We start from the raw sequence: 20670 nt of genomic DNA, 5'->3' as shown, positions 1-20670 counted from the left end.
CCTGCTTGCCCAGCTCCCCCTGGCCAGCGCAGAAGTGGACGGTGGGACCTGTCGGGCTGGCCACAGCTGTTGCCCCTCCCTCACCCACTGGCCCCACGAGTGGGGCCAGGCTCAGGCCTGCCAGACAGGAGCTACTATGTGCTCGAGGCAAGGAGGACAGCCCAGAGCCAGGCAGGGGGGTTGAAAATGGCTCTGCTGGGCTCTGGGTGGCCGTGGGTCCCAGCCCCTGGTGGATGCAGGTGTCCTCGGCCACGCCCTCAGCAGGCAGGACACTGAGGGCAGCCCTGTCAATGGGCATCTGGACCACCCCCAGAGGCTCCCAAGGAGGCCTGGGCAGAAAGTTTTGGAGCCCGGAGCGGTGAGCTGTCTGGGGCAGGACCTGTGGTGGAGGGTGAGGTCCCAGGGAGAAGGTGGGCAGAGACCTCACCCTGACCGCTGCACTGTTCCTCGCTCGGGCAGCGGTGTGGGCCAGCCCCTCCCAGCCCTCAGCGGGTCCCAGTGAGCGCAGGGGCTTCCCCCAGACCTCTGGGGACACACAGGCAGGGCAGGTGGCCTTCTCCTGGTGGCGAGAGGCCCAAGGGACCCCAGCTGGTGTCCACCTGCTCTCATCCGGTATGAAGCTGGCAGGCCACTCCCTATACATCTCCGTGGTCAGGTGCACCTGTGGCACCTGCCTGGCACCCTCTCCTGCCCCTCCGGCAATTCTGTCCAGCCTTGCTGGCCTCCTGCTGCCCGCTCACAACCCTCCAGCGTCCCTCTCCGAGGCCGCCCTGGCCCGCCCTCAGCACAGGCTGTCCGGCTTGCTGTCCACAGCTGCGGGGAAGGAGCAGCCTCAGACGGGAGCTCCCAGCCGGCCCCGCCGACTTGAGTCATGTCTTCCACCGTTTGAGAAGCAGCAGAAAGCCTTTCCTGTGCAGAATCGCGCACAAAAGCCACAGTATGGAGGGCCGCGGGTGGACGCAGCTGTCCTGGGTCCAGGCCAAGGTGGACGCCTCTCCCTCAGCCCAGCGAATCCTCTCCAAGGGGCACGGCATTTGAAACGGCGACTCCCCCTCAGACCCGCCCGAAACCCATGTCGCCCCTGTCGTCGGCCAAAGCGAGTGACCGCCGCCCACGTGGCCCGGGTGTCCGCGAGGGACGCAGGGGGCGGGACCGACGGGGAGGGGCCAATGCAGGGCGGGGCCAGGGGAGGAGCCGGGGAGTGGGGCGGGGCCGACGTGGGGCGGGGCCGACGCGGGGCGGGGCCTGCGGCTCGCGTCACGCGGGTTGCCAGGGGGAAAGGTCGGCGCCGGCCGCACTTACAACATGGCGGCGTCCGGGGCGGCGGCGCGCAGAGCGGGACCCCGAGCGGCGCCCCCGGCCCGGGCCTCGCGCCTGCCGCGGCTGCTCGTGCTGCTGGCGGCGGCGGCGACGGGGCCGGGCCCGGGCCCGGGCGGCGCGGCACAGCTCTACCGGCCGGGCCAGGACGCCGTGTGGGTGCTGGACAGCGGCGGCGTGCGGAGCGCCACGGCCAACAGCTCGGCGGCGTGGCTCGTGCAGTTCTACTCCTCGTGGTGCGGCCACTGCATCGGCTACGCGCCCACCTGGCGGGCCCTGGCCGCGGACGTGCGAGGTGAGGCGCGCCCGAGACCCCTCGGCCTGTGGGGTGCACCTCTGCACAGGACACCCCTCCACAGGGCACCCCTCCATGGGAACACCCCTCCAAGGGGACCCCTCCACGGGGCACCCCTCCACATGGGGACACCCCTCCACAGGGCACCTCTCCACGGGGCACCCCTCCACAGGGCACCCCTCCACATGGGGACACCCCTCCACAGGGCACATCTCCACAAGGCACCCCTCCACGGGGCACCCCTCCACAGGGCACCTCTCCACAGGGCACCCCTCCACATGGGGACACCCCTCCACACGGGGACACCCCTCCACAGGGCACCTCTCCACAGGGCACCCCTCCACACGGGGACACCCCTCCGCAGGGCACCCCTCCATGGGAACACCCCTCCACAGGGACACCCCTCCACAGGGCACCCCTCCACGGGGACACCCCTGCACGGGGACACCCCTCCACAGGGCACCCCTCCAAGGGTACACCCCTCCACAGGGCACCTCTCCACAGGGCACCCCTCCACAGGGACACCCTTCCAAGGGGACCTCTCCACGGAGCACCCCTCCACGGGGACACCCCTCCACAGGGCACCTCTCTACAGGGCACCCCTCCATGGGGACCTCTCCAAGGGGACACCCCTCCACAGGGCACCCCTCCACATGGGGACACCCCTCCACGGGGCACCCCTCCACGGGGACACCCCTCCACAGGGCACCCCTCCAAGGGGACACCCCTCCAAGGGGACACCCCTCCACAGGGCACCCCTCCACGGGGACACCCCTCCCCATGGGGACAGCTCTCCACAGGGCACCCCTCCCCACGGGGACAGGCCTCCCCACGGGGACAGCCCTCCGCACGGGGTCACCCCTCCAAGGGGACACCTCTCCGCACGGGGACACGCCTCCGCATGGGGTCACCCCTCCAAGGGGACATCTCTCCACAGGACACCTCTCCACACGGGGACACCCCTCCCCACGGGGACATCCCTCCCCACGGGGACACCCCTCCCCATGGGACATCCCCCGTTCCTTGGGGCTCCTGCCTCTCACTGTCCCGGGTGCACAGCGGGGCCATATGGTAGGTTCAAGGGGGCCTGCCACTTAGCATTTCGGGTTCTCTGGGAGCAATAAATAAGGGGGGCCCTCCGAGCTTGTGCTTGGCGGAGGCTGCTGGCCGGTGGGGCTCAGTGCGATGGGCTGCTGGGGAGGCAGGGTGCCCTCCGACAGGTGCTGGCGACCGTGGGCTTGCATGGCACCCTGATCCCGCCCAAGCCCAGGGCGGCTGAGAGGCAGGGAGGTGCACTCCCCACGGGACCTCAGTGGACACAGCAGGAGCCCAGCACTGGGTCTGGGCCGACCGCGGCAGGTGGCACATTCCCGTGGGACGCTGGTGTCGTAAGAAGTGGCCTAACCTGCCCAGCCAGGGCCGGGCACATCTGTCACCTGTGTGTGGGTTCCTGGATTTTTGCAAGGTGGAGTGAGGGCTGCCTGCCAGATCCCCTGTAAGAGGCCCCGTGGGACCTGACCAGAGTTGCCCCAGCTGGGAGGGGAAAGTCGCTGGAGAGGGGTGACACCCCAGAAGGCTGGTGGGGGCCTGGTAGGGGGCATGCATGGTGGCATGGTGATAGGGCTCCATGCAGTGCTGACGTCTGAGTGAGTCCCAGCTGCTCAACTTATCATCATCTCCTGCTCAGGCCCTGGGGGGAGGGGGCGGCCCAGGGCCATGGCCCCTGCTCAGGGCCTGGGGGAGCAGTGGGGGCGGCCCTGGCACGGCCCAGTCCTGGCCGCTGTGGCCATCTGGACAGTGAAGCAGCAGAGGGCAGACCCCTCTGTTTTGTCTTCCTTTTAATGAGGAAATCAGTCTTTAAATGGAGGTTGCAGGTTGGAGCCAGGGGAAATGTGGCAGTGAGGCCGCTGTGGCGTGGGGCAGAGCTGTGGCCCCAAGGATCAGCCAGAGGCTGCCAGGGTGGACACAGACCCATCCCACTGTGTCCCCAGGGCTCGTTCTAAGGTCCCCAAACGGGGTCCCTGCCTGGCTTACAGGGTGGAGCCCAGCGTCTTGTCCACACAAGCCCTCGAGTTGGAGGGTCCCTGGGAGGGTGACGCCCCTACACTACCCTCAAGGGGTGCACTCCCCTCAAGAACCTCGGTCCAAGGAGTCCTCTGGGAGGGGCCTGTTAACCTTGGCCTTGGCAGCTAGCTCCCCGTGGCGCGTGGGCAGGGGCCCTGTCCCACAGCAGGTGGCTTACCTGTCTGGCTTGCACCTGTAAGTTCCTGTTGCTTGGCAGTGTGTAGACCTGGCGGGCCACCAGTGGGCAGGGCTGTCTGGCCTGCCAGGTTCCTCTTCCTTGACCCCAGTCCTCCTGATGCCCCTCCCAGCCTGGTCTCTGAACGTGGGCGTTAGGTGGAGGCGCTGATCCCTGCATGACTGCCACAGCTTAGATGGGGCGCCTCCGTCTCCCGAGTGACAGCCATGGCTCAGGGGAGGTCTGGGTTGGGCCAGTGTGGCTTAGGAGGCGCCAGCCTGGCAGTTCAGCCTAGAGGACCTGCGTGCATGGGCCTGGAGAGTGGGCAGTGGGTGCCTGGGGAGTGGGCAGTGGGTGCCTGGGGAGTGGGCACTGGGGAGGCGAGCACCGTTGTTCTGCCTCTGAGAGGCAGGGGTCAGGGGTCAAGTCTCCATGCCCACCCTCTGCCTTTTGGAAGGCAATTGTTTTCCTGACAAGTAGGTATGGCTCCAAAGTGAAAAGTGCACTGTGTGTGTGTGTGTGTGTGTGTGTGTCCTACAGGACCCTGTGTGTGTGTGTGTGTGTGTGTGTGTGCGCCTGTGTCCTACAGGACCCTCTGTGTGTGTGTGTGTGTGTGTGCGCCTGTGTCCTAAAGGACCCTGTGTGTGTGTGTGTGTGTGAGGGCCTGTGTCCTGCAGGACCCTGTGTGTGTGTGTGTGTGTGTGTGTGTGTGTGTGAGAGCCTGTGTCCTACAGGACCCTCTGTGTGTGTGTGTGTGTGTGTGTGTGTGTGTGTGTGCGCCTGTGTCCTAAAGGACCGTGTGTGTGTGTGTGTGTGTGTGTGTGAGGGCCTGTGTCCTACAGGACCCTGTGTGTGTGTGTGTGTGTGTGTGTGCGCCTGTGTCCTAAAGGACCCTGTGTGTGTGTGTGTGTGTGTGTGTGTGTGTGTGAGGGCCTGTGTCCTACAGGACCCTGTGTGTGTGTGTGTGTGTGTGAGGGCCTGTGTCCTGCAGGACCCTGTGTGTGTGTGTGTGTGTGTGTGTGTGAGGGCCTGTGTCCTACAGGACCCTGTGTGTGTGTGTGTGTGTGTGTGTGTGTGAGGGCCTGTGTCCTGCAGGACCCTGTGTGTGTGTGTGTGTGTGTGTGTGTGTGTGAGGGCCTGTGTCCTGCAGGACCCTGTGTGTGTGTGTGTGTGTGTGTGTGTGTGAGGGCCTGTGTCCTGCAGGACTGTGTGTGTGTGTGTGTGTGAGGGCCTGTGTCCTGCAGGACCCTGTGTGTGTGTGTGTGTGTGTGTGTGTGTGTGTGAGGGCCTGTGTCCTGCAGGAACCTGTGTGTGCATGTGGCCAGCATGACACCTGCCCAGCGCCCTGAATGCCTCCCTTAGCCTGCTGTTCTGCTGTAGGTCGCCTCCTGCAGCCTCCCATGCTGTGGGAGCTGAGGTGCACGTGGCAGTGGGACTGGGTGCCAGGCGGGCGGTTCCCCAGGAGGCAGTGGACGCTCCCTGGTCTGAGAGTGCAGGGCGCGGCGTGTAGCTGTGTGATGGGCGCGTCCTGAGTGGGTAGGCGAAAGGGTGTGCACTGGCCCTCGCCAGATGGCGCGCGGGGCCGCCACCGTGCCCTGCCCTGACCTGCCCACTGTGGTTCATTGTTTGACGAGGATGGAGACTTCATGGGGGGAGAATTCAGCCGCCTGGTGCCCTGGAGAGGAGCTGGAGAAGGGCCGGGAGAGGCAGGGTGCCCCTTGGGAGGAGCCGGAGCAGCGCCGGGAGAGGCAGGGTGCCCCTTGGGAGGAGCCGGAGAAGGGCCGGGAGAGGCAGGGCGTGGGAGCGGAGCCCATGGGATGCACCCCACCCCTGGCTGCGGGCCTGGTTGGTTGTGACCTCAGGAGGGCCTTGGTGGCGTAGGCCCACTGCCAGGGCACTGCCGCCTTCTGGCTGAGGTGTCTTGGCCAGGTGGTCCCTTCTGCCCAGCCTGGACCGCCGAGCCGTCTGGCCCAGGCCGGTGCGTTAGCTCAGCACCCCCGCACTTCGCCACCGCAGGGGAAGGGTCTGGGTAGACAGGTCCGGGACTTGGCTCTGAGTTCCTGACAAGTCAGGTGTGTTTCACCCGGATAGCCTCAAAGGCTCAGGCTTCCGGGGAGCTGGGAGGGGCCTCCTTCCGCCTGGTCCTCCCAGCTGGCTGCCATTTGCATGTGGTATTGTGGGTGGAAACAGGTGGGAAGGCTGGGCTCCTCGCGCTGGCCCTGAGGCCAGCTCTTTATTCTGTGCCAGGGGCCTGGCCAGCCTTTTGTGTGCCTATGAATGTGGGCCCATCTGCCCCAACTGAAGTTTGCATCTGCTGCGGCCGCCCTGGACGGGTCCTGCGGAGTGCAGCCCGCTCTGTGCCTGGCTGCGAGACCCACAGCGCTCAGGGGAGCTGGGAACTTCGTGGGGCCGGCCACAGGGTGGGGGGGCCTTGGACCCTAGGTACCCCAAGTAGTGTCTGATTGCTAGGGGTGGGGGTAGGTGTTGAGGTTAGCTCTGGAGCACCGAGGCCGAGGGGGCCAGGGTCAGGGCCCCTGGGGGCGTGCAGGGTGAGCCCCCAGCTCCTGGCCTGGCACAGGCTGCCTGCCCTGACCCATCAGCTCCCCTATGCCTGCCGTTAGGGAACCCTGGGTTACAGCCTGGCCGGGGCCTCTGCCCCCGGGCCAGCCTGACTGGATGCAGGCCGAAGCAGCAGCTCAGATCCAGTGCAAAGGGTCCCAAAGGCAAGAGCTTGCTCGGGGTCCCCTCGCTGGCTCCTGTGAGCGGCTGAAAGGCAAGGACGAGGTCACTTTGCCTTCGGGAGGGGCTCACGCCTTGGGCTTTGGAAAGCTGCACGTTGATGCTGGCCGGGGCGGGGAAGGGGCTGTCTCCAGGCCTGGCAGCCCGTCTGTGGTCAGAGATGGTGTCCGGAGGCCCCCACGTGGCCCTCCCGCTTAGGGCTCGCATGTCAGCTGTGTGCTTCTACCCTGGTCCTTGCTGATGGAGAGGGTCCAGCGTGGTAGCCTAGTGGCTAAAATCCTCGCCTTGAACACACTAGGATCCCATATGGGTGCCGGTTCTAATCCTGGCGGCCCTGGTTCCCATCCAGTTCCCTGGTTGTGACCTGGGAAAGTAGTTGAGGATGTGAGGATGGCCCAAAGCCTTGGGACCCGTGTGGGAGACCTGGAAGAAGCTCCTGGCTCCTGGCTTTAGATCAGCTCAGCTCCGGCCATTGCGGCCACTTGGGGAGTGAGTCAACGAACAGAAGATCTTCCTCTGTCCCTCCTCTCTGTATATCTGACTTTTAAATTAAAATTAAAAAATATTTTTTAAAAAATGGGGGGAGTCTGAAGAGAAAGGGCTCTCCCACCTGCTGGTTCACTGCCCAGGTGGCTGCGAAGGCCAGAGCTGGCTTGGTCTGAAGCTGGGACGCCTGGCTGCAGGGCCTTCAGCATGTGGGTCCCCCTCCACGGCTCTCCCAGGCGTCTGAGTAGGGAACGGTGGATGGGAAGTGGAGCAGCCAGGACTCGAACCTGCATGCACAAGGTGGTCGGGGATGGGCACTCAGCTGGGGCAGTGGAGCAGCCTGCTGACCCAGCATCTCCGCCCGCGGGGAGGTGTCTGCTGTGCTCCGCCTGTGCTGGGAGGCGGGCAGGTCGGCTTCTGGGGGGGAATGTGTGTGTGTGTGTGTGTGTCATGGGAAGAGGCCCACCTTGCCGCTGGGGCAGGCGACTTCGGCCCCCAGGCAGGTGGCTTAGCCACTGGGGCAGGTGACGGCCACGCATCTAGGGGCCTAGCCTGGCTCTGTGGCAGGTGGTTTGGTGACAGAGTTTGTAACTGTTAGTGTGGCTAGGGTCGGGCAGCCAAACAGGTGGCGTTGGTGTGAGAACCTGAGGCGAGGACTGGTGCGGGGGGGAATGTTCCACTGCCGGCCAGGGAGATGTGGGGCCTGGGACTGCCAAGGACATGTGGGGTGTCCCTGCCCCCAACCCCTGGACTGCTGAGGCAGTACTCCCTATGGCGCCCTGCCCCCCATGGCCTCTCTCCCCAGGGGTCCTGCCCCCCATGGCCTCTCCCCCCCATGGCGCCCTTCCCCCCCGTGGCCTCTCCCCCCCATGGTGCCCTGTCCCCCATGGCCTCTCCCCCAAGGGGTCCTGCCCCCGGAGGGGCCCTGCTCCTGCCTGTCCTCCCCTGTGTTCTGCTCTGTGACACTCAGAGGCCCTGGGTGGTCCCGGGGCTGCAGCAGGGGGCTTTGGGGGCACGGCCTGCAGGTGTCCCAGATGAGGGGTACAGAGAAGACCTAGTGGGGGGCCAGTGCTGTAGCACTGTGGGTAAAACCCCCACCTGCAGCACCAGCACCCCCTGTGGCCGCTGCCCTTCTGCCCAGTAGTGCGCCTGGGAAAGCACAGAGTACGGCCCAAGTGGCAAGGCCCTGCCCCGAGGTGGGAGGCTGCGCTGAGCTCCTGGCTGGCCCGGCTCTGGCCATTGTCGCCATCTGGGGAGTGAGGCAGCGGATGGAAGATCTCTCTATCCCTGTAACTTTGTCTTTCTGCTAACTAAATTTGAGACATAGAGAAAAAGCCCCCATGACCCGGCGGGTGTCGGCGAGTGGAGGGCAGCCGCCCACCCTGTCCACGCGGGCCGTGCGGTGTCCCAGCACCAGGGATGCAGCCCCGACCAGCGTGAGGTGGCCATTGCTGAGAGCAGGCCAGCGGGAGCCGCTTGCCACCCACCTGAGCAGCCATGTGGGCCTCCAGCAGCTCTCAGAGCCCCAGAGGGGGTGGAGAGGCAGGCAGGAGGAGCTGAGAGAGAGAGAGAGAGAGAGAGAGAGAGAGACAGACAGACAGACAGATGAGCACACACAGTGTCCCATGCACCAACTCCCTCTCCAAGTACCCGAAACAGCCAGAGCTGGGCCAGACTGGAGCCACAAGCCAGGAGCCCCCCAGGTCCCCCACAGGTGCGGGATCCCCCTGCCTCCCAGGGGTGCGAACCAGGAGCCCCCGGGTCCCCCGCAGGTGCAGGGATCCCCCTGCCTCCCAGGGGTGCGAGCCAAGAGCCCCCGGGTCCCCCACAGGTGCAGGGATCCCCCTGCCTCCCAGGGGTGCGAGCCAGGAGCCCCCGGGTCCCCCACAGGTGCAGGGATCCCCCTGCCTCCCAGGGGTGCGTGTGCTTAGGAGGGTGGGTGGGAAGCTGTGCCTTGAACTGGCACTCCAAAATGGGATGCTCGCTGGACAATGGCGGCTTCACCCTGCCCCACAGCACCTCCCAGTACAGTGTGACTAGGGCGCTCTCACCCTGCCCAGCAGAGCGTAGAGGGCAGGGGAGGGTCCTGTGTTCTTTTTGGGGCAGCAGCACCTTCACGGTGGGCAGGGGAGAGCCCGCACGGAGAGCTCCTGCCCTGAGTCCCCAGAGCCGGGAGCGCCAGGGCCTGGGGGAGGCTGCTTGTCTAGCTACCTGTCTAGGGGCTGAGTGGCGCTCCCGCAGGCGGCACCTGCTGCTGCTGGGTGTGAGGGGTCCGGGCTCAGGCCCCTGGCCGTCTGCATGCTGAGCGGGCCTGGCAGGCCGCGGTCACCCACGCTCTGCTTCCCAGACTGGGCTGCTGCCATCCGGGTGGCTGCGCTGGACTGCGCGGACGACAAGAACCAGGATGTGTGCCGTGCCTACGACATCCGCTTCTATCCCACCTTCCGGGTGAGTACTGCGGCCGGAGCTGCCCGCTGCCCCAGCGGCCCGCAGCAGGTTAGAGTGGGGCAGGCGTGAGTGTCGGGCGCTGCCCTCACCGGCACGGAGGGCTGTCCGGGTGAAGCTCACCACCTCTTGGTTTGGCATCTCTGCTTGTTTCTTGCTCCCCTGGGACTCAGGCTGTGCTCAGGTGGACAGCGATCCTGTCCCTGGTCCTGTGCCCATGGTCCTGTCCCTGGTCCTGTGCCCGCAGTCCTGTGCCCATGGTCCTGTCCCTGGTCCTGTGCCCATGGTCCTGTCCCTGGTCCTCTGCCTGGTCCTGTGCCCATGGTCCTGTCCCTGGTCCTGTGCCCGCAGTCCTGTGCCCATGGTCCTGTCCATGGTCCTGTGCCCATGGTCCTGTCCCTGGTTCTCTGCCCATGGTCCTGTCCCTGGTCCTGTGCCCATGGTCCTGTGCCCACAGTCCTGCGCCCATGGTCCTGTCCCTGGTCCTGTGCCTGGTCCTCTGCCCGCAGTCCTGCGCCCATGGTCCTGTCCCTGGTCCTCTGCCCGTGGTCCTGTCCCTGGTCCTCTGCCCATGGTCCTGTCCCTGGTCCTGTGTCCATCCGTGCTGCCCGCTCCATTGTATGTCCCCACTGCCGCCACTAGGGGGCAGCCCCGGCCTGCAGGATTGTTTCTCATTTTGTTAGGGTTTTCTGTATTTATTTATTTGTTCGTTCATTCACTCATTCACTTGTTTATTTGGAGGAGGAGGAGAGAAGGTGGGAGGAGATTTTCCTTCCACTGATTCACTCCCCAAATACCTCCAACATCCGGGTCTCCCCATGCGTTCAGGGGCCATCCTCCACTGCTCTCCTAGGATCAGAGGTGGAGCAGCCGGGACTTGAACCAGGACCCATGTGGAGGGCTGATGCTGTAGGCGGGGCTTTCCTTGGTGTGCCGTGGTGCCAGGCCTGGGCACCCTGTCGCCTTGGCACTTGGATGCCATGGCCCATCAGGGTGGCTGTGGAGGCCACAGACCCTGCCCTGGCAGCGGACGCTCTCGGGCATGCTATGCTGTCCGCCTGGGGCCCTCCTTAGCTGGCACCTGTGACGCTCTAGCCGCTGAGGGTCCTTGGGTCTGACTGTCCGGTTGCATCTTCCTGTGACAACAGCCCTCGTGGTGCTGGACATCTGGCCTTTCAGGACAAACGCTCCTGCAGGTGGCTCTGCAGCAGGACCACAGGGACAGGACTGGGGGTGGCCCTGCCCGCTCCCCTGTCATCCTGGGGTGGCTCTGGAGCAGGCCACAGGGACAGGACTGGGGTGGCCCTGCCCAGTCTCCTGTCGTCCTGGGGTGGCCTCACAGTGGAGGCGGCAGGCAGCTGCCAGGGAGCCCCTGGAGGACCTACAGGCTGCGTGTCTGACAGCAGTGTTGTCTTGCGGAATAGCTGCTGACCCCGCACAGGGGCAGCTGGGAGCGCTGACCCCTGGCAGTGCAGGGTGCAGCCGGCTCACAACAACACCTTCCCTCCTAGTATTTCAAGGCCTTTACGAGGGGGTTCTCGACCGGAGAGAGCTTCAAAGGTAAGGATGGGGCAGCTGTGGCCCTGGGCCAGGCTGTGCCCCACGCCCTGGCCTTGCCAGGCCACCCCAGCACTGCCCTGGGCTGGCCTGCCTGACCCTTGGCGGAGGGGGCAGGTTCTTTATCCTTGTTTTTTAAAGATTGACTTATTTGCACATCAAACCTATAGAAAATGAGAATCTTGGATCCACTGGTCCACTGCCCAGGTGGCTGCCAGGTTGGGCCAGGCCAGGGCCAGGTGCCCCCCGCTGTCTTCCTAGGCCATGAGCAGGGAACTGGGTGGGAAGTGGAGCAGCCAAGGAACCAGTGCCCGGATAGGACTGTGGTGCTGCAGGAAGTGGCTTGACACGCTACACCACAGTGCTGACCCCAGAGGTGGGATTTTTTTAAGTAAATTCTTTATTGGGAAAAGAGCTGTGGACACACATGCCCCCTGTGTCCCAGTCATGACCGCTGACGCTGGAGCAGCAACCGCAGGAGACTGCCTGTCAAACCTTGGTGACCCCTGTTGTAGGTGAGACAGACACCTAGCTGCCTGGGCCACACACCCGGCTAGAGGCCCCGTGAACAGCGCCGGGGCCCGGGGGGTAGGGCTCCCTGTTGCTAGGTGATGCAGTGAGGGTGCGTGGGGACAGGTGTGGCAATGACGCTGGCGCACTTCCGGCAGGACCCGACAGAGAGCTGCGGACAGTGAGGCACACGATGATCGACTTCCTGCAGAACCACACGGAGGGCCGCCGGCCGCCGGCCTGCCCGGCCCTAGACCCGATCCCGTGAGTGCCTCGCGGTGGCCGCCGGGGCTCCAGCCAGGCCTGCGCCCGCCCTCACTGTCTTCCTTCTCCTCCCAGGCCCAGCGATGTCCTTGCCCTCCTGGCCTCGGGCAGCGGCCGGCATGTGGCTGTTTTATTTGAAACCAATGGCTCGTACGTTGGCCGAGAGGTATGGCTGACTGTATAGCTCCCTCAGGGAGCTCCCCTTGGAAGGCTCTGGGCAGTGGCAGGGGCTGGGCTGGTGCCAGGGTGCCCCCGGCAGAGCCTGTCAGGAGCCCTGTGCTTGGGGGCGGGGTGCCACTGGACCCTGTGTGGCACACCTGTGTCAGCTGAGTGCAGGAACCAGACCGGGTGGCCGCTGCGGCCGGGGCTGCCTGGTCTGCTGGGACCACGAGGGAACCCGTCCCCCCAGGCGTGCCTGTCAGTGGGGACCCTTGGGGGGAGCAGGGACCTGCCCACCTCAACTGGCATTCCTCCACTGCTTGATGTTTGGGGGTGCTGTGCCACCACCTTTGTGGCTGGCCAGGGTTCTCAGGATGGGGGAGCCCCAGCAGCGCCTCGTGCCTAGATTCCTGGGCACTTGCTCCCACAGGCAGTGGGGGGTTGCTGCCAGTATGGCCAGTTCCGGGGTGGCCAGATACAAGCCTGGTGAGCCAGGAGCGGAGAGCAGCTGTGGGCCGGGGTGCCCAGCTCGGGGGCTGACCTAACCTGTGCTTAGCCAGGGTCCCCGGAAAGGAAGTGGCTGACCCTCTGTGGGTGTAGGCAGGAGGGCTGGGCCCTGGCACAAGGGCAAGGGGCTGCAAAGGAGCTATTATCCTGGGGGCTGTGTGGGCCACATGGGCATGAGGGCAAGGTGTGCCTGGCCTGGGGCTGCACACGGGCACGCCAGCTTGTGTGGCTGGGGAGCCGCAGGCTGCCGTGGCTTGTGGGGCAGGGAACTGCACGCCTTGTCCTGAGCGGCAGTGACCGTCTCGCTTGGCAGGTGGCCTTGGACCTGGTTCCCTACGAGAACGTCGTTGTCCACCGAGCCCTGGATGGGGACAAGGCGCTGCTGGAGAAGCTCGGCGTCACCTCGCTGCCCTCTTGCTACCTCGTGCACCCCAATGGGTCACACGGCCTCGTCCACGTGTGAGTGCCTGGCCGGGCGGGCTCGGGGGACACGGCCTCGTCCTCGTGTGGGTGCCTGGCCGGGCGGGCTCGGGGGACACGGCCGCGCTGCCCCCTCCGCCGGCAGGTGGGGGCTTGCAGGTGCAGCGGTCGGAGCAAAGCTGGCCTTGGCAGGTGCTGCAGCCAGCTCCGCGGGCAGCTCCAGGCCTCTGGCAGCTCTCAGCTGTGGGGCCCAGTGCCCGCTGCCCGCCCACCTGTGCCCGCCTCCCCCACAGCGCGAAGCCACTCCGCTCCTTCTTCACATCTTACTTGAAGTCACTGCCCGGCGTGAGGAGGAAGCCGCCCGCCCTGCCCGCGAGGCCCAGTGAGGACAGCGCGGTGACCGTGGTCTGGAGAGAGTTTGACAAGCAAGTACCCCTGCCTCCCTCGGACCCTCCCTGGAGGCCGGCCCGGGGTGGCGGTCTGGAAGGGCGGGCGGCCCCGCTGACACGTGCTCCCGCTCCTAGGTCGAAGCTGTACTCAGCCGACCTGGAGTCGGGCCTGCACCACCTCCTGCGGGTGGAGCTGGCCACCCACAGGTCCCTGGAGGGGGCCGAGCTAAAGACACTCAAGGACTTTGTCACGGTCATTGCCAAGGTGAGGCCTCAGCATGTGTGCAGGGGAGGGTAGCCAGCTTGGGGGGGGGGCGTCCTGCTGCCCTGCACTGCCTCCCAGGGCTTCCCCAGCGCTGACTGAGGCCTGCCTCGTGCAGATGGGGGCGTGGGGCTGGGCCCAGCGTGTGACCTGGCTGTCCCTGTGCGCTTGTTGTGGGCACTGGACAGTCTGGGGGCTCTGGCAAGGAGGGCACGGCCCCCGAGCTCAGCCCTGCCCACCGTGCCTTGGGCTGAAGAGCAGCTGCCAGCAAGGGGCAGGTGGGCTGCTGGGCTGTGGGCCAGGCCGTGGCATGTCCTCTGGCCTCAGGTGACGCTTTGGCTGCCCGTGGGGCCAGGTGCTTGAGCTGACGTCCTTGGAGGGCTGGGGCAGGGGCCGCGCAGGCGCTCTGGCCCCGGGCGGCCTCTCAGCTGGTCCTTCCTCACTCAGTTGTTCCCTGGCCGGCCACCAGTCAGGAAGCTGCTGGAGACGCTGCGGGAGTGGCTGGCCAGTCTGCCCCTGGACAGGGTCCCCTACAGCGCCATCCTTGACCTGGTGGACAACAAGATGCGGGTGAGTGCTCCTGTGCTTCCTGGGGCTCAGGCCCCGTGTGTCTGTGGCCGCCTGAGCCCAGGGAGGACGCGCGGAGGAAACTTGGCCAGCCTTTGCCGTCTGGTGGAGCCTCGTTTTGATTTCAAGTTTGTCTTCACTTTATTTGAAGGGTGGAGAGAACACTCCCTGGTTCTGGCCCAACTGCCCTGGGCCCGGGCCGTCCTCGCTGCGGGTGCTGGGCACCCAAGTCCGTGCGCTCTCCTGCTTCCCTGGGCGCACGCTGCTAGGAGCTGATGGCGGGGCAGGGGCCAGGACTCAGTGCCAGCCATGTGCCCCAGTGGCCCCTTCCTGCTGTGTCCAGCTGTCCTGGTTTGCAGTGCTAGCTCTGGGGAATGCCCCGTCCCCTTGGGGCACCCCCTCCCTGCCCTCTACCCTGCTGCTCAGGGTTCTCTGGGGCGTGCCAGGCCTGAACCCATGCTGCTCCCACAGGGCTGCTCCATGGGGCTGGGCAGCACCCGTGCCCGCTGCCGCCATCCTGCTTAGCACCTTTGGGTGGCCCATCCTCATGTGAGCCCTTCTCGTGCTCCAGGGTTGGGAGAGAGCAGACCACGGGTCTGACACAAGGCGGCCTTGGCCTCGCTGCGTTTCCGGGAGGCGAGCCGCCCAGGCGCCATGGCAACGCCGACCCTGACCAGCTCTCCTGCCGCGGGTCTTCCAGATGGCCGGAATGTCCCTCCCTAACCGCACCACGTGGGTGGGATGCCAGGGCAGCCGCCCGGAGCTCAGGGGTTACCCGTGCTCACTCTGGACCTTGTTCCACACCCTGACTGTGCGTGCTGCCACCCACCCGGAGGCCCTGCTGGGCACAGGTAAGCTCCCCCGGGCGGGGGGCACGCTGGGCTTCTTCCTGCAGTGGCCGCCCTTGTGGGTCTGCAGGTCCCTCTCCTCCCCTCACGGCATCGCCGGGAGCCGACCTGGGGCGTTGAGGGTTGTAGGTTTCTCCAGTTCTGTGCCTGCCGGTCCTTGAGGCTCCCTGATCACAGCCAGGCCAAAGTGTCGTGTCTTGTTAAAGGAGAGTGTGTGTGTGCGCGTGCGCGAGCAAGCGTGCTGGATGGCCACTGTGGCTGGGCTGTCCTGGAGTTGTCGCCTACTGTCCCTCAGGGAGTCACCCATAGATGCACACGGAGACGGGTCAGATGCCAGCCGCAGGCGAGGCTGCCGTCCCTGCCCCTCACAGACGTCCGCGGGGTGGGCGAGGGCGGAGCCCTGAGTGATCACGGCACAGACTGGATGCCTCAGCCACGGGCACCACATGTCCCCGGCCTGGCCTAGCCGCAGAAAGCGCCTCGGAGGAGCCATCCCTGCCTGGGAATTGGGTCAGGCGAGGTGCAGGATTAAGTCTGGGGGGCTTTTCCCGCCTTGCGTGTGGAGACCCTGGGTCTAAAGCGCCCACCAGGCGCTAATCTTCCCCTCAGGTAGGGGTGGCGGTTCTTGTCCACTTTAAAGATTAGGGCTGGGCAGGCGGCAGGTGGTGGGAGGAGGATTACCAAGCACCAGGGGCAGATGTGTGCAGGCCTCCCTCCCCACGAGGAGGAGAGCCCGGGCTGTGCCCATGCCAGATGCCACCTGCCGCCCGAGGACACTCAGCGGGGAGGAGATGCCCGCCTTTGCATCCCGGGGCAGGGGCAGGACTGGGGACTCAGTGGGCTCATGGCCCATCCTCGGCTCCCTGCCTGCTGCGTCACGGCTTCCATCCCGGGGCAGCCGCGCTGGCGCCCCTCTGCCCCCGGCCCGTGTCCTCACCAACTGCACGGCAGCTTCTGTTGGTTTCACTTTTGTTTTCTTCATTTCTTCATTTATTTGAGAAAATAGAACCAACTGGAGCTCCAGCTGCAGGTTCTGTTCCCCAGGTGCCTGCAGCGGCCAGGTCAGGCGGGGCCAGCCCAGGCCCCCGGGTCGGCGGCAGCAGGAAGCCCGCAGCTCGGCCAGCTTGGCTGCCCGGTGGGGCTGCGTGAGCAGGGCAGGAGCTGGACTCGTGTGCGTCCCTGGGAGTGGTCCCCGGGAGGTCGCCCCCGGGAGGTCGCCCACTCCTATTTGACCCTTTTTCTTTTCCTGAAGACGTATGTTAGTGACTTGAAAGGTACTTACACAGGCACTAGAGGAGCAAGCTGTCTGCTGGTCACTCTCTAGATGGCCACAGCAGCCAGGCCTGGACCAAGACAGCCAGGAGCTCCATCGGAGCAGCTGTCCTGCACTGGATGGGAAGTGGAGCAGATGGACTGGAGCCAGTGTCCACGGGGGGGTCAGTGTGACAGGTGGCGGCTTAACTCACTGCACCACAGTGCCGGCCCGAGCACTGCTTGAAGGAGTGTGCAGGGCAGGTCTTGGGCACATCCCACATCCTGTCTGCCGGGCCCGGCTTCACTCCAAATGCCAGCTTCTGGCTAGCACACACCCTGGCCAGCAGTGGGAGAGGCTCTAAGGACAGGGGTCCTGCCACCACTGGGAGACGCAGGTGCAGGTTGGAACAGGCCCTGGCTACTGTGGGGAGGGAGCCAGTGGGTGGCAGACGTCCCCCTTGCTATGTCCCTGCCTTCTGCGTAAAGCGACAAGGGCGGCTAAGTGGTGTGGGCAGGCCAGGGCGCTGCTGTGGCCAGGAGCAAGTGCCCAGGGCCAGGCGGGCCTGGGGTGAGCCCGTTCCTGGGCTCTGAGGCCATAGGCAGACACATGACATGGTGTCTGCTCAGGTGTGGCTGCTCCCCCAGGAAGGGCCCATCAGCCTGTGCCTGTGCCCTCCGGAGCCACCAGCCTGTGGCGAGGTGGGTCCCCTGGGGCGGAGCCATGGTGTCGCTGCCTCTGCCTGCCCGGCGGTGCCCTCACCCCAACCCTGCCTGCCCGAGCGGTGCCCTCACCTCAGCTCTGCCTGCCCGCGGTGCCCACACCCCAGCCCTGCCTGCCCGGGTGGTGCCCTCACTTCAGCCCTGCCTGCCTGGGCGGTGCCCTCACCTCAGCCCTGCCTGCCTGGGCGGTGCCCTCACCCCAGCTCTGCCCACAGGCCTGGAGGATGACCCACACGCGGTGCTGCAGACCGTACGGAGGTACGTGCATAGCTTCTTTGGCTGCAGGGAGTGCGGGGAGCACTTTGAGAACATGGCCAAGGAGTCCCTGGACACAGTGAAGACCGCAGACCAGGCCATCCTGTGGCTCTGGCGGGCACACAACGCCGTGAACGGGCGCCTCGCAGGTGAGGGGCAGCCGGGCGTAGCGTGAACTTGGGGTGAGGGTTCTTGGACAGTGGAGGTGACCGCTGGGCACCGTGTGAGCTGGTTAAATAGGGCGCAACCCAACTCAGACGAGCAATTCAAACTGCGCTGCTAAGTCAACAACAGATTAAAATTAGGCTTAAAGATAATTCCTCCAAGCAACACACTTAGCAGAGATGACCAGGAAAAGCCCCTGGCGTCTTGGTGAGCGTTAATCCCTGTCGGGCCACCCGCGGCCCAGCACTAAGGGACAGCTTTCCTTCCTCCACAGGCGGGCACCATGCGGCTTGGCACTGGTCTCTGTGGCCCTGACAGGGGTCTCCATGCCTGGGTTCTCGGGGCACACCAGTTGGGCCAGGCCCAGTTAGGCCCCATCCTAGGCCAGCAGCCTGGGATACTGTTACTACAGGGTTCCCGTGTCCCCAACCCTGCCTCCAGCCTGTGATGGGACTCCAGTTCCAGGTGCATGTCCTGGCCTTGGCTGCCTGCCCCTAGCTTGCACGGGGGGGCAGTACAGCAGGCTTAGCCCTGGGCGGCAGCCTGGGCATGGCTCACGCCCACTTCTGGAACGTGCTGTGGCCTGCAGGGGTGCGGCTGGTCCCTACCTGCACACAGCCCAGCCGTGCCATGGGGGCCGGGCTGGTGGAGGGGAGCAGCAGGGTACCTGTGCCCTGCGGGTCCCGTGGCTGAGCTGCACTCCAGCTGGGGGTGGGGGTGGGGGTGGAAAGGAGCAGCAAGGTGCCCGTGCCCTGAGCAGAACCCATTTGGAACTCACCAGGTATGTGCAGGGCCGCATGCGCCCTGTGGGTCCCGTGGCCGAGCTGCACTCCAGCTGGTGTGTGGGGTGGGAGGGCGGTTGTCGTACTGCCACTGCCCCACCTTTGTCCCTTCTGTCCTAGGCCACCTGAGTGAAGACCCTGCGTTCCCCAAGGTCCCATGGCCCTCGCCAGACCTGTGTGCCGCCTGCCACGAGGAGGTCAGAGGTCTGCACAGATGGGCCGAGGGCCGTGTCCTGGCCTTCCTGAAACACCACTACGGCGCCCACAACCTCCTCCATGCCTACGCCGAGGACCTGGACGACGGTGCGGGGGGCACAGCCCCGGGCAGGAGCCTCCGGCCGGCTGCACCCTCCAAGAGCTGGCGCCACAGGCTGGACAGCGGGCTGCACGGAGCCCGGCAGGAGGCTGAGGCGGCTGCGCCCGTCCTGGGCGTGGGCTTCTCCAGCCTGGACATGAGTCTGTGTGTGGTCCTCTACGTGGCTTCGTCGCTCTTCCTCATGGTCATGTACTTCTTCTTCCGGGTGAGGGCCAAGCGCTGGAAGGTCAGGCACCACTCCCCGGCTGTGTAGTGGCCAGCCCTGCCCCTCTTGTCACTCAGGACCCCGACTGCCCGGCCAGGGCCTCAGGGAGGGGCGGTGCTGGAGTGGTAGGACCTCTGCCCCTCCCCCGTGCAAGCCACAGCCCAGTCTGCTGCTCCTGCTCCGTCCCCACAACGCCCAGCTGGAAGCCAGAAGCCGTAGGGGCGCCCCTGCCTGGCAGCCCGTGCAGTGGGAGAGGAGGCTGCCCTTGGGGGTGCTTTCCGGGCAGCCAAGGAATGGGGCTCCACGGCAGGCCTCAGAGGCGGCCCAGCCTCGCCCCTACCTGCACTCGGCAGCACTGGCACCTTCAGGGAGCACCTGGTCTCCTGCTTCTCGTGTGGGCACAGTGGGCACAGACACCTGTCCACCTGCGCCTTGTGGTTGTAAATACCTTTTCCACTTGACCCGTTTCCCGCTTTGTGCCTGTGGGAGAGGGTGGGCCTGGCTCCTGGCCCGGGCGGGGCTCCCTGCCGTCTCTTGTCTCTGGTGGACAGCGAACACCAGCTGGCTTGCCCTGTGGCCGCTGCCTCCTGCCCCGGACGCTCCCGCAGGCGCCCCCCATGACCCGCTGGACACTCCCTGCGGGCCCAGCAGAGCCTGTGCCACAGCACCGCCTCTGTGTGTGGCCTCTTTAGAACTGGAGCCCCTCTGGGCAGGTTCAGTTCTATTTTTTTAAATTTTAAGTATTACAAGAGGTGTCTCAACTGTGGGTATAAACATTCAGTAATTTAAATGTTTATTTATTTTTCCTGGAGGGATTCTGATTTTAAAGAGGCGGATTAACAGGCAGATTGCCTGCAGGAAAGTGAGCATTTTGTATTTCAATAAACTCGCAGTGTGTACATTTTCAAAATGAAGAAGTCCTGCTTGGAAACTGCATGGCTTGAAGTGTGCCCGGCCAGCCCCCACTGCAGGGTGGGCTCACAGCGGGAGAGGTGCTCCAGGGACACCCAGCTCCACCCTGGCCCAGGGGCATGGAGGCGGCCCCACTGACCACAGCCTGTGTCGACTGGCCTTACAGCCACGACCTGGGGCAGGCACTTAACCCAGCCACCCCCAGCACCAGGGCGGCCCTCGCCTGCGTGTGTCGCCTGGAACCCCCAGAGCACACCACAGGCCAGGCTTTGGACCTGGCGTTGGGCACAGTGGGCTCTGCCTGGGAGTCGTGACTTGGCTGTAGAGAAGGGGCACCGTGGTGGACTGAGGCTCCTTTGAGTCCTCGGCCGGCGGACAGCCTGTGGTAAGAGCAGGAGTGCCCAGCAGCCTAGGAGCTGCCTTCCAACCAGAGGGTGTGGAGACCCGCTTGCTGCGAACCCCGGAGCCTCCTAGCCAGAGGCGGGGAGCTCAGGGCTGGCAGGGCTGCTGGTGGCAGTGGGGCGGGTCCGGCCAGCCCTCTTGGGAGGGGCGCGCCCGACGGCGGCAGCCGGGCCGGGGGCGGGCAGGGCGCGCGGCGGCGCTTCCTTCAGCACCGCGGACAGCGCCGGGCGCCGCGGGCCGTCCTGCCCTGGGGGGGGCACGCGACCGGTCAGGCCGGCGGCCGCTACGCTGCAGGACGTGGAGCTCGACGGCGAGCGAGAGGGGCCCGGGGCCGCGGCCGTCGGCAGCTCGGCGGGCTCGCGGTCAGAGCCGGCGTGCCTGGGGCGCAGGGAGCCAAGGCGCCGGGAGGCGAGCAGCCGGAGGGCCTGGGTGCTAGGTCGTGGCGGTGCCGCCGCCGGGGCGGAGCGAGGGGCGTCCATGCCTCCAAGGCCGCAGCCCCTCCCTCGGGCCCGGGTCAGTCTCCAGCCCGAACCGCCCTCCCCAAGGGCCAGTCCGCGGCCGCCGACTCTGGGACATAATGGAGGCATTGTTGGCGCACTCGCCAGACGCCCGGTGGCTTGGGGCCGCACCGCCGGCTTCCCCGGGTCCCGCCACA

General features: G+C 65.9%; 1 protein-coding gene across 1 annotated transcript; it reads left to right on the top strand.

Annotated features, from left to right (window-relative positions):
- The first annotated feature begins 1279 nt into the window (after positions 1 to 1279).
- On the top strand, positions 1280 to 18776 carry QSOX2 (quiescin sulfhydryl oxidase 2). The gene is made up of 11 exons (XM_058672714.1): positions 1280 to 1612; positions 9424 to 9524; positions 11033 to 11081; positions 11747 to 11852; positions 11928 to 12018; positions 12832 to 12977; positions 13232 to 13592; positions 14037 to 14159; positions 14857 to 15007; positions 17194 to 17382; positions 18301 to 18776. Exons 1-11 carry the CDS (start codon positions 1306 to 1308, stop codon positions 18747 to 18749), a joined length of 2073 nt encoding a protein of 690 aa, XP_058528697.1. The 5' UTR covers positions 1280 to 1305; the 3' UTR covers positions 18750 to 18776.
- The last annotated feature ends 1894 nt before the right edge of the window (positions 18777 to 20670 follow it).

Source organism: Ochotona princeps, chromosome 14 (assembly GCF_030435755.1).
Source record: "Ochotona princeps isolate mOchPri1 chromosome 14, mOchPri1.hap1, whole genome shotgun sequence".
NCBI lineage: Eukaryota > Metazoa > Chordata > Mammalia > Lagomorpha > Ochotonidae > Ochotona > Ochotona princeps.
Note: the sequence above shows the minus strand (reverse complement) of the source record. Positions and strands in the feature narration are given on the sequence as shown.

Excerpts from the sequence above, each read along its gene's own strand:
- QSOX2 (XM_058672714.1), top strand. The coding sequence starts at position 1,306 with ATGGCGGCGTCCGGGGCGGCGGCGCGCAGAGCGGGACCCCGAGCGGCG. Across the intron at positions 13,593-14,036 it reads TTGTCACGGTCATTGCCAAG|TTGTTCCCTGGCCGGCCACC; the intron begins GTGAGGCCTCAG and ends TTCCTCACTCAG. Across the intron at positions 15,008-17,193 it reads GGAGGCCCTGCTGGGCACAG|GCCTGGAGGATGACCCACAC; the intron begins GTAAGCTCCCCC and ends CTCTGCCCACAG.